This window comes from Schistocerca gregaria, chromosome 1, assembly GCF_023897955.1.
Source record: "Schistocerca gregaria isolate iqSchGreg1 chromosome 1, iqSchGreg1.2, whole genome shotgun sequence".
NCBI classification, from domain to species: domain Eukaryota; kingdom Metazoa; phylum Arthropoda; class Insecta; order Orthoptera; family Acrididae; genus Schistocerca; species Schistocerca gregaria.
The window spans coordinates 308,676,425-308,692,259 of record NC_064920.1 but is presented as its reverse complement, the minus strand read 5'-3'; the positions used below and the strand labels follow the sequence as shown (position 1 = coordinate 308,692,259).

Here is a 15,835-nt window from a genome sequence, read left to right as displayed (position 1 = left end):
ACTAAGATTTGTCTGATTGAACTATTTATTCTTGCTCAAAATATGGATAACGCAATCTTAAATTATCTAACACCGAATAGATTTATTCTAAACGAAAGTTATACTACGTTGGCGTAGCTAAGAACAAGTGGCAAGACACTGATTCTGTGTGCCCTAACAAGCCGGAGCCGCAATGCTACACCTCTTTCTCGATGTGTATCGGTGTCTCAGGTGATGGTCGTGATTCAAGCGTCTGCATAGCAGCGATGCGCAGCGCCTGTAGTTCGCTATCACGGGCACGAAATATGCAAAGTCGCGGCTGGCGATCTGTTATACGGCTCACAGTTACTCTCTGAAGAAGCCTTGAAATTTCGGCAGATTCCAGCATATGAGTCGCCCGTTCGCCGGTCTTACCCTGGACCAATTTGACTCACTTATACGGCAGTGCGCACAAGAAGATGAAACATCAAGGTGGTAGACCTGTCACGAATAAGATTGCCCTCGGCACAGTGAGTTGGCCTACATGACTGAGCTCTAAACTGTCGGTACAGCGAAGTTCTTACCACAGCTCCCCGGTCAAGACCAGTTCTAGTTGGAAGTGACGCTAGGGACAAGTGTCTCAAGCGCAACCCACTCGTAACAAAGGTCAAGATCAGAATCCTCTCCAGACCATAGTCTGAATCAGAAGACCTCTCCGGATTGGAGTCTGAATTGAAGGACCTCTCCAGATTGGAATTTGAATCCGGAGACCCAGTTTCTGTTCTCCTCACTTTCCATCAAACCTCTGTAAACACTCATGCAACAGGCCCCACAAGGGTTCTGTGCGAATTACAGGACTCCACGCGCTCCATGTCTCCCCTCTAACGCGTCAAAGCTTTAAAGGTTCTTCTGTTTTCTGGAGAAGCAGCCAACCCCTGACACGCAGATTCTCGCACAGAGAGAGAAGACGCTGTGCTTCCAACTTGTTTTTGCCACAGCCGCTTTAGGCAGCGTGTTTTGAGGTTCTGTGTAGCTCTAAAGAGAACACCACATCGACAACGGAGATCATTATCTGGACGGCCCAAACATCACAGTGTGTCCGACCAAGGGCCTCGGCTAAACTAAGGAAAGTGCTTTTGTGTCCCAACATAGATCATTTCAGAGCCACCATAAATGTTGCGTTCTTTCTAATTAATTGTTTTGGTGGCCTGGGGCTTCCCAAAAAATTCTGCAGGCAGAGAGATGACACCTCCTGTCAGCTCCCTCGATAGCGTCTGATCCACGGTGAACATAGAAACCCACGAATTTTTATGGCCGCCATCTCTGTTCACACAGGGCGTTTACGGCACTACTGAAACGTTCTGGCCAAGCGACCCAGGTTTCTCTCGCTTCCCAGTTCCTGCCGTGTGTAGACACGACTAACGGGTAGGTCCGGCTTGGCAGTTTTTCCGCCTCTTCGGTCGAAAGAATTGTTTGCACACTGGTGCGAGAAATTCTTGGGACCAGCATTCTGTCCCCGGTAAGTGCTTCAAGATATTCCATTCCCTAATAGCTGCGGATGTCTTCCAAGTCCCAAACGTCCATTGCAAGATTTACTGTTGTTCTCAACTCCAGAAAAATACTATTCGAAGAAGAGCGATCGTAAAGATCCTGAATGCATTAACAATGTAAATGCTTCACTCAGAGCCTGCTCATGCTGTGGGTGTAAAATCGACATTAAAGAGTAGCCTTGAATACGGAGAATAATGAGGGAGTGACTCGTCCTCTCTCAGTTTTGGATGGTGCTGCCGACGGTCGAATGTTACTGCCAGCTATTGAATGTGATATCAGTGATCTCTCTCTCTCTCTCTCTCTAACTCTCTCTCTCTCTCTCTCTCTCTGTGTGTGTGGGGGGGGGGGGGTGTATGTCTACGTACTTGAACTGTTATTCGTTTTGGTGTGATTAGTTTATGTTTTTTCTCTTACGACATCATATCGCCAGGCACTTTGACAGTTGTTCTCCTCTGTAACTTAATACCAAGTGTGGCTGGACTATCTTATCAAACTCATTGCACAGCTCTGATTTAGCGTTTGCAGACATACGTCGCTTTGTGACTATGAAAGATGGTCTACATGCCAAACACCTTCCAGAATCAGAAGCTGTCTCCAAAGCGTACGACAATATCTAGCGTCAGATGGTTCAGATATTTACGAGCATGGCTTTGATATCCTTATTCATCATGGGTAAAAACGCGTAACGGACGGTGACGGTTACGTCGGAAAATGACAGTATGTAGATAAAATAATGGGTATCGTATTAGTGCACCAGGAGAAGACGTAGCTGGTTTTGGGCTGCTTAGCTGGCGTCGACGCTTTGGCTCGAAGTAGCAACGTTGGCCCACTTACCACATTAACAATGAAACGGTTGATAATTGCAGCTAGGGCTTCGCTGCTGAGTTGCACATGCGCACAGGGTACTTCCCTCTTAAGACCGCGCTGAGAGGATCTGGCCGACCGGGGTGGCCGAGCGGTTCTAGGCGCTTCAGTCTGGAACCGCGCGACCGTTAAGGTCGCAGTTTCGAATCCTGCCTTGGGCATGTGTGTGATGTCCTTAACTTAGTTAGGTTTAAGTAGTTCTAAGTTCTAGAGGACTGATGACCTCAGATGTTAAGTCCCATAGTGCTCAGAGACTTTTTTTTGTTTTTTTTTTTTTTTTTTGTTTGTAGGAACTTGCACTGCATCACAGCGGCGCGGCACGATGCGACCAAATATTGTTTATAATGTAACCGTATGGGGCAGAACGCACTACGCGGCTGTGGAATTGCACGGCGCAGCTGTTCAGATCATAATTCTTTTGCAGTGCGAAACGAAAGTTTGTTTACGAAAATGTCATTAGACGAGAAAAAGGTAATCGTATGTATAAGAGAACAGCCAGAGTTATATGACCTTCAAAATGAACATTATATGAATAGTACCAGAAGAAGAAACATTTGGAAATAAATTTCTATGGGAAGTGGAGTTAACATAACGTACAAATACCCTCAAATTACATTTTTAGGTCTTTATTTAATATGAACTACATGTTTACTATTACAATTTTTTACTTCTTATTTTCTCTTCTGCAACATCCGCTGTTTGCCATGTGGTTTCGCGAGATCAAGCTCCCAAGATTTAAAATAATCTTTGAATCTAGGCCTACCCCATATCTGGATAGCATTATTTACAAAATTGTCTCCTAAGTGAAGAAAGTGTTCGAATTGTATCTCTTCAGTCTCCTCTCTGTCAAACAACACTGTATTGTGTCTGGTTGTGAGAAAATTGTGCAAGAAACAAGTGGCAAGAATGACGTTCTGTACATATTAAGGATTGAGACACATCTAGAGATAGTAAATCCTAGATTTTTGGCTCGAAGTTCCAAAAGCTTTTTCTGTAACTCAACGGGCCCTGTTATGACTGTAGCCGTATACTGTTTTCGATTGGACATCTAATTGTGTACGAGGATAACGTCTCATCAAATTAGTTTTTAAAGAAAAAGCTTCATCTCTAACATTCACGTAAGGCAGTCGAAATCTCGTTCCTGGTAATTCTTTTAGGCCTGGTGTATTCAAGGTATTTGTTTCCAGTTCTGTCGCTAAATCTGACATTAAAAAATCCCCACATCGCTACTCTTTGCAAGGTCAAAGTCTTCTTTCTCATATAAGAGAGAAATTATTATAATATCCAAGTTACCGTCGTCAATTTTGCTCGGAGTTTGCCGAACGTCCTACATACAAAATTTGTCACGCATTGTGGCGCCGCTGCGCTTCAAATGCGATGTACTAAATTGAGCAGGGTCGTACCACGCAGCTCTGCTGCAATTTAGCTCCCCTCAATGTGGCTTACCTTTACTGTCTTACGGTGGCTCTCGCCCCTCTGGCAGCCGACATTGCTCGACGCGGCCATAGTAGATGCAGCGACGCCACAGTCAGGCGGGGGGGTAACTAACCCATTTCTAAAGTCGACAGGTTCTACAGGGTATTTCCGTAAGAGCGTGCAAAAATGTAACTGGGTATGGAGAAACTGAGGTAGAAACCTAGGCTCGGAGAAGCCAGCTTAAGGAGATATGGATGTAAACTTGTCTCCTGCTTTGTCAAGCATTACTGTTCTCAGATTACTTACAACTAACATTCGTACAAGTTTACATGTACTGTGCTGTTTATTTACATGTACATTCTTTATTTGCTGCAGGTAAACAAGGAGGTTGAGCCTGATTACTGGGAAGTCGTGATGCAGCTTTGTGTATGTATTGCGTATCAAACCGGGGACCTAGAAACGACGGAGAGGCTGCGTCCCGCCTTAGCTCTCAGTGGTTCACAACCCCACAACAGCCCACCCACCCCACCACCGCCCCACACCAAATCCAGGGTTATTGTGCGGCCCGGCCCCCAGTGGACCCTCTCTGGGTACATCTCACACCAGACGAGTGTAACCCCAAATGTTTGCATGGTAGAGTAATTATGATGTACACGTACGTGGAGGCAGTGCTTGCGCAGCAATCGGCGACATTGTGTAACTGAAGCGGAGTAAGGGGAACCAGCCCGTGTTTGCTGAGGTAGATGGAAAACCGCCTTAAAAACCATCGACAGGGTGGCCGGCACACTGGACCTCGATACTAATCAGCTAGGCGGGTTCGTGCCGGGGACCGGGCCTTCCTTCTCGGGAAGCAGCGCGTTAGATCGCGCGGCTAGCCGGGCGGGCGGGCTGATGCAGTTTTTGTTTAATTATCCACGAGGCGGCTCTGTTGTATCGTATTTATGTTGTTCCGTTGGCTGTTCGTGACAGGATGTGGATACAACATGACGGCGCACCGCCTCGCTTTATTTTGGATGTCCGTAGCCCTCTCAATACTATATTTCCTGTCGCTGGATTGGATCGGGAGCTCCTATTCCATAGCCTGCGAGGTCATCTGACCTGAATCCCCTTGATTACTTCCTACGGGGATATCTAAAGCCATTTGTGTATGACACCCCAGTGGATACGGAGACGGAATTAGTTGTCAGAACTGTAGCTGCCTGTGATGTGATTCGAAACACACAAGGGATATTTGTCCGGGGTGCGTCAGACTTTGTTCGTCGATGTCTTGATTGCGCTGAGGTTCATTGCCGTCATTTCCAGCACATTTTGTAAGGTGGGGTACACACGGTACGTTCATTGTTTCAGTGATGGTATTTGCAGTCAGCTGTAACTAACGTAAATAATAAAAGTACGCAGTAATGTTCTGAGGTGTGGGGTTGCTCTGTCATTCTGTTATTCTGCTCAACGGATTAATATGAGATGTACCATTTACCCTGTGGCTCCTGCAAGATGCAATTTCCACCCCCACACTACTACAGAATTTAGACAGACGCTCCTAACGGTCGAAAGAGAAATGCCTGAAAAACTTCCAGCAATAAATATCTTCTGGAGTCGTCCGCTGTAAGGAAATGCTACAAAAATTCACAAAATTTGGGTACTGGAGTAGTGCTAGTTAGTGTAAGAAAAACATGAAACTAACGAAAGTTATTATTTATTTTGCAAAAATTCTTAAAAATCACAACGGCACTTTTAGTTATGAATTGAACAAGTTAAATCCTGGCTCTTTTCGGAATGTTAAGTTACCTTTCAAGGATAGGATTCACTAATGAAATTTCTATACAAAGTTTAAGATGGTTGTTGACTTGGCAGAACGGCTGAACGGCGCGGCTACTCAACTTGAATAATTATCCTTTAGAATGTTGCTAGGAACGGTCGAGGCTGTCGCGTGTGAAATGCAGTGAAGTGTACTGTTGTGGAGGAAGTAATGGGGCTCGCAATAGCTGTAGCGCACAATACTGTAAGCTGTGATGACTGCTGTCTGCGCCGCTCGCTGCTGACAAATAAGATAACTCTCGTTCTATCTAGATTGACCTTCGCCAATCAAACTCTCCCTATGCTTTGATGAAGTCAAGGATTCCTATTCGCCCCTAGTCTAACTATTGGCGTGGTACACCCGTCAGATAACCAGTCCACCGTGATGCCACTCAAAATTCGCTCGCAGGCGTTTAACTATAATTCTGTCCGTTCACATCGCACAATAAGTGTGTCGGCTAACACAGTGAACAACGCTTAATCGCAAGGACTCAATATAGAGTCGCCCTTTGATTCGCTCTCGACAGAGATGCTCTCCCAGTGAAGTACTGAGGAGAGACTTGTTCCTCGCTCCAAGAGCTACAACGGAACGGCGCCTCTCCACGCCAGATGTGAATGGGTTTGTCTTCCGGTCTCTTCCATTATTCCTTCAGCTCAAGGCGTCAGAAATATCGTCTGCGAATCAGCATTGCTCTTCTAAAACAGGAGAATGACGTTTCGTTTAAGCGACCAATCCGGAAACCTGTAGCATTGGCGTTTGGCGTTTGCTGTCTCCCTATGAAAATCTCTGAAACTGCGTGTTATGTGTAAAGAATGCGTAGGCTGGCCGCTCCCACAGAATGTAGCGGAATTTACTTTTAAGCTGAACACGGGGTCATTCCCCCCTTTCACTCGGGCCCACGCTGTCTACTACACGGGCGGTCACCGGCCGACATAGATTGGCTCGTCCTCTGAAAAGACCGGCGTCCTGTTGCGCAGTTTCTCTCCCGAACTAAAAGCTTCTGTGATCGTCGTGTCTGGAATGTATGTGTGTACGCCAGCCTCGAGTATTTCAACTACGGTGTGCTTACTTGTTAATTGCATATCGTTTACATGAATTCATACAATACTGATTTTATCTTATCGAGTTTGGGTTCGAATGAAGCGTCTTGATGTGCGGAATATGCAAGCAATGAAGGTCAGGAGACAACGACGTCTTACAATGTGATTTTTTTCTTATTGTCTCCTTGAGCTGATTTCTCTGAACCCAGTTTCCCCACCTCAAATTGTTCAGTGGAGCATCCTCTACGTCCTGTTAAATTTTTGCGCACTCTTAGCAAAGAGCCTGTATATTTGCCCAAAATATGGCTGCCGTATACTGCTCGCTAAGGTACAGGGCAGCGACGTGAGCAGCGGCCGGCGGTGCAGGTGATGTCGATCCTGGTGCACGGCGACGCGGCGCTGGCGGGGCAGGGCGTGGCGTACGAGTGCGCGCAGCTGTCGCGGCTGCCGGCGTACGGCGTGGGCGGCACGGTGCACGTGGTGCTCAACAACCAGGCGGGCTTCACGGCCGAGCCCGCCGCGTCGCGCTCGTCGCGCTACTGCACCGACGTGTTCCGCGTGACGGGCGCGCCCGTGCTGCACGTCAACGCAGACAGCCCGGACGCCGTGGTGCGCTGCTGCCGCATCGCCGCCGCCTTCCGGCACAAGTTCGCCAGGGACATCGTCGTCGACGTCGTCTCGTACCGCCGCCACGGGCACTCCGAGCACGACGACCCGTCCGTCACGCAGCCGCACAGGTGCGCCGTCAGGCTGTAACAAGACGCTACAGTTGACGAAAACTTCTCAGGTTTCAAGTCAGGTGGTAGTGTTGAGATATCCCGACATTGCGAGCGCAAATTCGAGCGTCCCACTAGATACAGCTAGTGTTAGTTGTTCTCAAAGCGCAGATGATGCCGTGCGAGACTGCTCACCATTTGGCTCGCATGAGATCCTTATTAATATTCCATATCCAGTTTTAGTATCGTTCTCTTGTTCGGACTTAGGGAACCAAACGAAGAACGAGTTTTGTACGTCATCTCTGGCGGGCCTTAGAAATTGCGCGCTCAACAGTCTGATTGGCTAACTTGAATGCTAATTAACTCGTTGAAGGCGCAACGTTGTTGCTGTTGTTGTTGTGGTCTTCAGTCCTGAGACTGGTTTGATGCAGCTCTCCATGCTACCCTATCATGTGCAAGCTTCTTGATCTCCCAGTACTTACTGGAACCTACTTCCTTCTGGATCTGCTTAGTATATTCATCTCTTCGTCTCCCTCTACGATTTTTACCCTCCGCGCTGCCCTCCAATGCTAAATTTGTGATCCCTTGATGCCTCAGTACATGACCTACCAACCGGTCCCTTCTTTTTGTCAAGCTACGCCATAAACTCCTCTTCTCCCCAATTCTATGCAATACCTCCTCATTAGTTATGTGATGTACCTATCTAATCTTCAGCATTCTTCTGCAGCACCACATTTCGAAAGCTTTTATTCTCTTCTTGTCCAAACTATTAATCATCGAGTTTCATTTCTACAATGTGTAGCTGGAGTCAACCCAGACAAATAATGTCTTTCATGAGATGCTTATTGTCGACGAAAACTGTCGGTATATTTCCCGTTACAGCTGGCCGGTGTGGGCGAGCGGTTCTAGGCGCTTCAGACTCTAACCGCGCGACCGCTCCGGTCCCAGGTTCGAATCCTGCCTCGGGCATGCATGTGTGTGATGTCCTTAGGTTGGTTTAAGTAGTTCTAAGTTCTAGGTGACTGATGATCTCAGATGTTAAGTCCCATATTGCTCAGAGCCATTTGAACCATTTCCCCGTCACAAACAATTTGATTTTTAAAGCGGGATTTGATGTGTCCTTTCGATAGAATGGTTCCAGATTAATCTAGTATGATAATTGTTTCATCGATATGTACTTAACAGAGACAGTAAAACACGTGGCATACATAAACAAAACTCCACCACAGCACAGGCCCGCTCTGGCTGCTACCGCCATGCAGTAGCGCTGCTCAGTCTCTGCTGCAGTACTGGTGATGCCTCGTGTTTTACTGTTCTTGTAAATACACATCTAGAAAACAAACACCGCACTAGACGTATCTGAGGCCGTTTTTTCGAACTGAGGCGTGAAATCCTGCTGTAATAACCATATTGTTTGTAACGGAAAATATACCGACGGTTTACGTCGAAACTGGGCATCACATGAAGGACGTTATGTGCAGTATTTGTTTGGGTTGACTCCAAATACTCATTATATAAACGAAATTGAAAATATTTTATTTACACATCCAGTTCCGTAGGACCAAATTGAAGAGCAAATATCCAAGGTCATGGAACGTGTCAGTACATAAAATTACAACATAAAAGTAATAACAGATAAAAATAAAATGTTTATGAACCCGAAAAAAATCGACCCATAAGTTTAATTTGATGAAGATGTTAAAAATTTTAGTACACTCAAGTACATGCCCCGAATATATATACATAGGGTAGTCACCCCTTCCACCTTGCTGCAGGCGCCAGGATCTTGCGTAGTCAGTGACCAAGAATGTGTTGGTAGTGTAGCATGGGGGTGGATGTGGAATGGGGGCCAGTGTCGAATCTCTGCGTGGTCATTTTCGACCCATCTCGTACACAGTCAACTGCTGGTCCACCTGTCGCATGAGACTATACCGCTCACGGACAGGTGCAGGGGGCAGCTACCCAAAGTGTACAGTTATTGGGCCCTCCACAATATCTAGACACATCGGTCTAAGAGACATAACTAGCGCTCATCAACAACGGTGATGCCTTACACCCTTACATGAACTGTCGCTATTAGCAGCATAATTCGACAGCAGCCGTACTACCTGTCTAAATTGTCACAGAAGTTCTTTCCTTGGCTTGCTGTGCAACTTTACCCCATCTGCTATAAACCACTATCCTTCAAAAGATCTGTCTACCTTCTCGCACGTGGAACCATGTTAACGGGTGATGGCAGCAAGATGTATGGACAACATAGCAGACTTGTATCCTGTAAATCCATGATAGCAGACAACCGTTTTGAAGAGATGGCAGTAGAGCTTTCTGTGATGATCAAGCGCAAAGTCTTCTGCACGTGGTCCACAATTCAGGAAGCTGCCTGCTACTATTGCAAAGGAAGCCCTTGATAGATGAGTGGATGGGACTGCAGTAATCTCCATCGCGAAGTCAACATCTGATGGAGGCAGCACTGGTTCATATCATATATGCACCTCGATACGGTCATGTACAGAGAATGTCTACGATCATTTGAGAATATCTGAGTACATCTGAGCATGAGTGTCTGGTTTTGCAGGATATTTAAGACCGTCTGCTGGCCAGTATTTCTCCAACAAGAGCACTCCACCTCCTCACCTGAGAAGAGACAACAGGCCATAAGCAGCTGGTTGTCACCACTGGATGGCGATGACTTCATTTGTTCTGTTCTACTCTTCTTGTTTATTCAGGTCCTGAAGTATCCTAGCCGGAGCTGTAGTATTACCCAACTTACCTCTTCAGACGCATTGGCTAGCTTCCTGAATAAGCGCTCTTACCCCGTGAATTCATCTTCTTACTTCATAGTGCACTGAGCGAGGGGGTGCAGTGGTTAGCACACTGGAATCTCATTCGGGAGGACGATGGTTCAAAAATGCCGGGATGGTTCCTCTGAAAGGCACGGGCGACTTCGTTCCCGATCCTTCCCTAATCCGATGGGACCGATGACCTCGCTGCTTTGTCCCCACCCCCAAAACCAGCCAACCAGCTTCTTAGTGCAGGGTTACCACAATGACAGCGCCTTTCTCACTATGACTTCATCTTGCTGCATTGGCGCCAGGTAGTTCAGTGTTCCAGAATAGATCCTGTTGCAATAGTGTCATCTTATTTCGTCTGTGTCAAATGAACTCATCATCTTAGTTTTCTGGTGCCTTATAGAATGAGCAACATTAAAATAAATTATTAATGTAATAGAAATCCTTGCCGGCCATAAAATTCGAACGACATGAGAAATGATTATGATCGAACTAATGACTGAGTTGAAGGTACAAGATCATTTCTCTTATTCTTGCCGTACAAGGCATTAGTGCATGGTCTCAAGGTTACTCAGTAACATTATCATGGAAAATATACTTCATGTAATGACAGGAACGAAGTATAAATAAAGATTTGAGATTTCCTTTTGTCTTGTGATTACTAGCTCCCAATGAATGCAAACGTTTTTACATAGAACATCAAGATTAACATTACATGAATCACGTCATACACAAAACACTATCACACACGTACCTGCTGTTGTGGATAGTCAAGAGAAAAAAGTACATTTGCTGAATGAAATACCATATTGCTAAACATATTTAAAAGCTAATACAGCATTTTAATCGTAAGCGCGAATACAACTATGTTATTCATTCTGTTTTAGTGACCATGGAATATTACCTCTCCAATATGTCTCACCAAATCGTATATAAAGAAATAAATAACTTGCAGTTCGGAGAAGACACAAGGAGAAATATTCAGCAGCACTCTCGGTATCATTTCATGAAGGCAAACTATAAGCTGCTTTCAGCTAACGCTTTTTCAGGCCCTGGGAGTACACAACATTCCATTAGAACTACTAGTAGACTTGTGAGAGCCAGCCATGACAAAACTCGTCCACTGGTGAGCAAGATGTACGAGACAGGCGACATACCTTCAGAGTTCAAGAAGAATATAATACTTCCAATCCCAAGGAAAGCAGGTGTTGACAGATGTGAAAATTACCGATCTATTAGTTTAATAAGTCATGGTACCAAAATAATAATACGAATTCTTTACAAACGAATGGAAAAACTGGTAGAAGCCGATCTCGAGGAAGAACAGTTTGTATTCCATAGAAATGTAGGAACACGCGAGGCACTACTGACCCTACGACCTGTCTTATAAGATAGCTTAAGGAAAAGCAAACCTACGTTTCTAGCATTTGTAGACTTAGAAAAAGCTTTTGAGAATTTTGATTGGAATACTCTTTCAGTTTCTGAAGGTGGTGTAACGTCCCCTTAGAAAAATTAATGAAAGACTGTGCTGATAAACCTCTTACTTATTTGATTTTCAAACAGCTGAGCGGAACTGAACGTACTCAGACATTTCGCTCTTTACCTATTCTGATCAACACTGAACTGACAGCCAATATTTTTAGCGCAACGCAATCTGACTCAATAATCCCTATAAGAGAATGGTCCTGACTAACAATAACCTATACTTTTCATGAATGACATCCAGTCTTACAAATTTACTGTCTCTGTCCAGATCATCCGCTCTCAAAACTCCACCATTTCGCTCCCCACATCCACCACTGCTGGCAGCTCACCTCCAACTGCGCAACGCTACGCGCTGTTAACAGCCAACAGCCCAACGCTACAATAGTGAATAAAAATGCAAACCAGCCACAGACTGCACACATCACAGCCAGTGATTTTCATACAGAGCGCTACGTGGCGTTACCAATATAAAACCTAAACAGCCCACTTACATAGCCCCCATGCACCCCACAAAATATTTTACATATTGTTTTAGGCACTGGCCAATACAGAATTTGAAAAAAAATTCATAATTACAATAACAAAGATATTAAATGCACACACTTATTGATACAATGTTGGTCAAAAGCTAAAATATTCTCACAGTGCATAAAGACAGTCCTGATCATCCATCGCAGTAAAATTGCAGGTTTTTTTTCTCAAAGACTGAGCAGTAAAAGAAAATGCACGTGGAAGTTGCGGATTTCCATGCAGTCTTGAAGAAGTAGTGTTGTCCTTCCAACGGAAAGACAGTGCTGACTCTTGACAAGCAGACAGGTAATGGGCCACAACAGAGCAAACCCACAGCAGAGTCAGTCGAAGTTTTGAAGAATATTGGTAGGTAGGCCATCACAGAGCAGACCCACTGTATTCCTGGTAAAGATATGGGTGGGCCAACAGAGGTGCAGACCCACACAAGCCCTTGTAGAAATAGTGGTATTGGTGGGCCATCAAAGATGCAGACCCCCTGTAGTCCTTGTAGAGACGGCTAGCAGCCATCTGTTGCAACTGTGGAGGTGCACAATCACCATCGAAGAGTCTTGCGAAGAATATAGCAAGTCCATAAACCACCACATGTGCATGCACAAAGTTTTTGGAATTGTCCTTAGAAATCTTGTAGACAAAAAGCAAGTGCATAAACCACCACATGTGCGCTCACAAAGTTTTTGGAATTGTCCTTAGAACCAGCAATGCTGTTAACCAGTCCCTTGCTGAATTATTAACACACGTCCAAACACTAACATTCCTCTTTTTTTGAGATATTCTGCATATACTACGACCAACAGAAATATGTGCAGTGAAATTAATGCTTACAAGTTACTTAATTTAATGAACTGGTGTCAATTACAATATTATAACTTGAAAATACAATCACAAAGGTACAGAAAACATCATTAAAAACATAATAATACAGATAACATTTGTAGTAATACAGGCTTTACAAAAGAATAGAAATAAACATATAAATCAGTGTTACAGGAATTATGACATAAGTAAATAAAAGAATGAGAATAGTTTTCGAAACATTAATTTCACACATGAGCATTAAAACAGAACAGAATAAATAATGTCTAAACATCTTTACAAAGTAAATAACATAGTATTAGAAAAATTCTACAACATAACTCTCGTCAGCTAAACACATAAAGACAGGAAAAACACAAATACACAAGGGTACACAAACACATAGGAGGAAAGGGCAGGGTTTGTTTTCAGTGTGACATTTCGTTCTGCAGTTCAACCCAAAACTTCATTCCATAGATCTTTCGTCTTATTTCAACATTTGTTTCCACAAAAAAAAAAAAAAAATCCAATCCAAGCATGCTTTCTGTATTTATATGTTCACATATTTCTTACCTCATTATTTATTTTCCATTATCTTACCTCATCATTTATTTCCAAGAAAATCCTACCTAAACCTGTTATCCCTAAACCCTATTTTTTTGTTCATATCCTCTTTCAAAATACTTTTTTGGCCAAACCATTTTCTTATAGCTTCTCAATGCATTTCTTCCAATTCATCACAACTCGTTCTCTCATATAGCCTACCCCATCTTAAGCTAACTTAAATCTGCTGAGCTCAGGTGCTAAACTAAGGGACGAGGCAATGCAGCAGCACAGAACAATTAACACTAACAGAAATGACAAAAAATGCAAATTGGCAAAGCAAGCAGCAGTAAATCTAAATTAGCAGAGCAAATGCAACATTACGACTAATATGAGCCGATGTGCAGAAACAAGAAATATAAATTAGTAGTAAAACTGGCTTAACAGAGTAATACAAAGTGAAATTTAGTAGCACCATGCCTGGCAACCAGCAGCAGCAAATGCTATAACTTATATCTAAACATGACAAAGCTCAAGCAGAAAAAATATCACAGTAAAGATATGAAATGTCTAATACCTAAGTCAGATCTTGACACTAGAGTGATGCATCATCTTGACTTACACTACTAAAAAGTTACCAGTCATTGACAAAAATTATGTATGCAGTTCCTGTGAGGAGAAATGTCTTTTTGTGCTCCCTCGTTTTTTTTAAGTAGATCATAAAGTTATTATTTACTGGATCTGTAGGCATAAAATATCTATATTAGTACATTAGTACATCTATTACATATTATTTTAACCAATGCTGCAGTGCAGCTAGAAACTAGATGTTAAACAAAATAGGCAAAGCAAGGCGTGAAACGTCATTCACTAGGCAAATGGCGTCTCCAAAGGCAGTAAAAAATCTCTCAACTAGAAAGATATAGGTATAAAATGTTTCTCATCAATTCATTAGGAATTTTAGTAAATATCATAAATTAAGAGCTCCACAGTGTAATCATATGTTTTCAAGTTTGAGCGTGTCGTAATTGCGTGCTTTCTACAAAGGAATGTCAATAGCGAGGTTAATGCTCTCTTTTTTTTTTCACCTAATGGCTTTTTCTCCAGGCAGGTGCCACAACTGGGCGTCCACGACGCATTACGTGTAGGACACTTAACTTTCTTACCGAAATATTTACGACAGCAGTGACAGTCTCATTTAAAAATTTCATAGGTCGAGAATTTGCTTCACAAAAGTGTAGAAACAAGATTCTATTAATATAACAGTGTCCAAAAACATTTCGCGGCATTGTGATACATTCACCCATTTAAACACCTTTCATAACTCTTAAAGTACGATTCTCGGTTTCCAACATCCTGTTTCACAAATCAGAGTCCCTAACCACTACTCATTATTCCTTACCCTATTACACATATACATATTCATCGACACGTCAATCTTGCGTCGACACTTCAATATTTCATCATAATAAATACATAGCATAATCAGATTCCTCATACAGCATCAGCTTATTGATCATAAACATACCTCAACAGCATAATACACATCGTCATCGTAATAATAACATCATAAAAGATCAATCACATATCAAAATCGTCGCAGCTTCTTTCAATAATTTCAAGACCTAAAAATAATTCTCTGCTCATTTCAATAGTGTCATCTACCTCAAACGTACTTTAAAACTCATGATCCCATGCCAAATACATCATTCAAAGCTCACATAGTATCACAATGGTTCTGCAAAAATATGAAGAGTTCACAAAGTACAGGCAAAATACAATTTCGTAAGTGTGAAGTTATCCAACTGTGTAATTGCGTATACATGTGTCACTGATGTAGTAAAAAAAATACTTGTTTCTCTCAGTTAAATGATCAGATAGCTGTGTAATTTATGTGTTAGAGAAATATGGTACCGATGTGTAAAGTTGTATAAGCAAATACCATATTAGCTAGGGCTCCTTGTGCTTGCCAAACACATGGTACACAAAGTAGGCGTGTACCCCCCTGATGATTAATGTAATTATACCATCAAGTGTTAGAAATTACAGCAAAGGAATGAAATGTATCAGGGAAAACCTTTGTATCTTTGTAATTCAAAAATATTTAAAAATAAATGTTTTAAGTACAAAATTAATCACTCAAATACGTGTACTGTAGCGCTAAACTGTGCGTCTCTGTCATTACTTAATGGTAAAAAATGTGCGAAGTGTTGTAATTATCGTCGTCCGTAAGCAAAGTTCTGTGGAAGTCAATGTACTTACCTCATAATAAACAAAAGCGAAATGTTCAAAGTACTTACGGGCATTCAGCCAGTTAAGCCTTGAAAATGGCGGAGTGTGCATCCGCCGAAATAT

At 43.1% G+C, this 15,835-nt stretch overlaps 1 protein-coding gene across 1 annotated transcript in view; it reads left to right on the top strand.

Annotated features, from left to right (window-relative positions):
- LOC126344642 (2-oxoglutarate dehydrogenase complex component E1-like) overlaps positions 1-15,835 on the top strand; it is a 161,685-nt gene that overhangs the window by 35,919 nt on the left and 109,931 nt on the right. Inside the window, exon 7 of the mRNA XM_050002040.1 lies at positions 6,991-7,361. Within this exon, the coding sequence (XP_049857997.1) occupies positions 6,991-7,361 (371 nt within the window). The remainder of the gene's footprint in view (positions 1-6,990; positions 7,362-15,835) is intronic.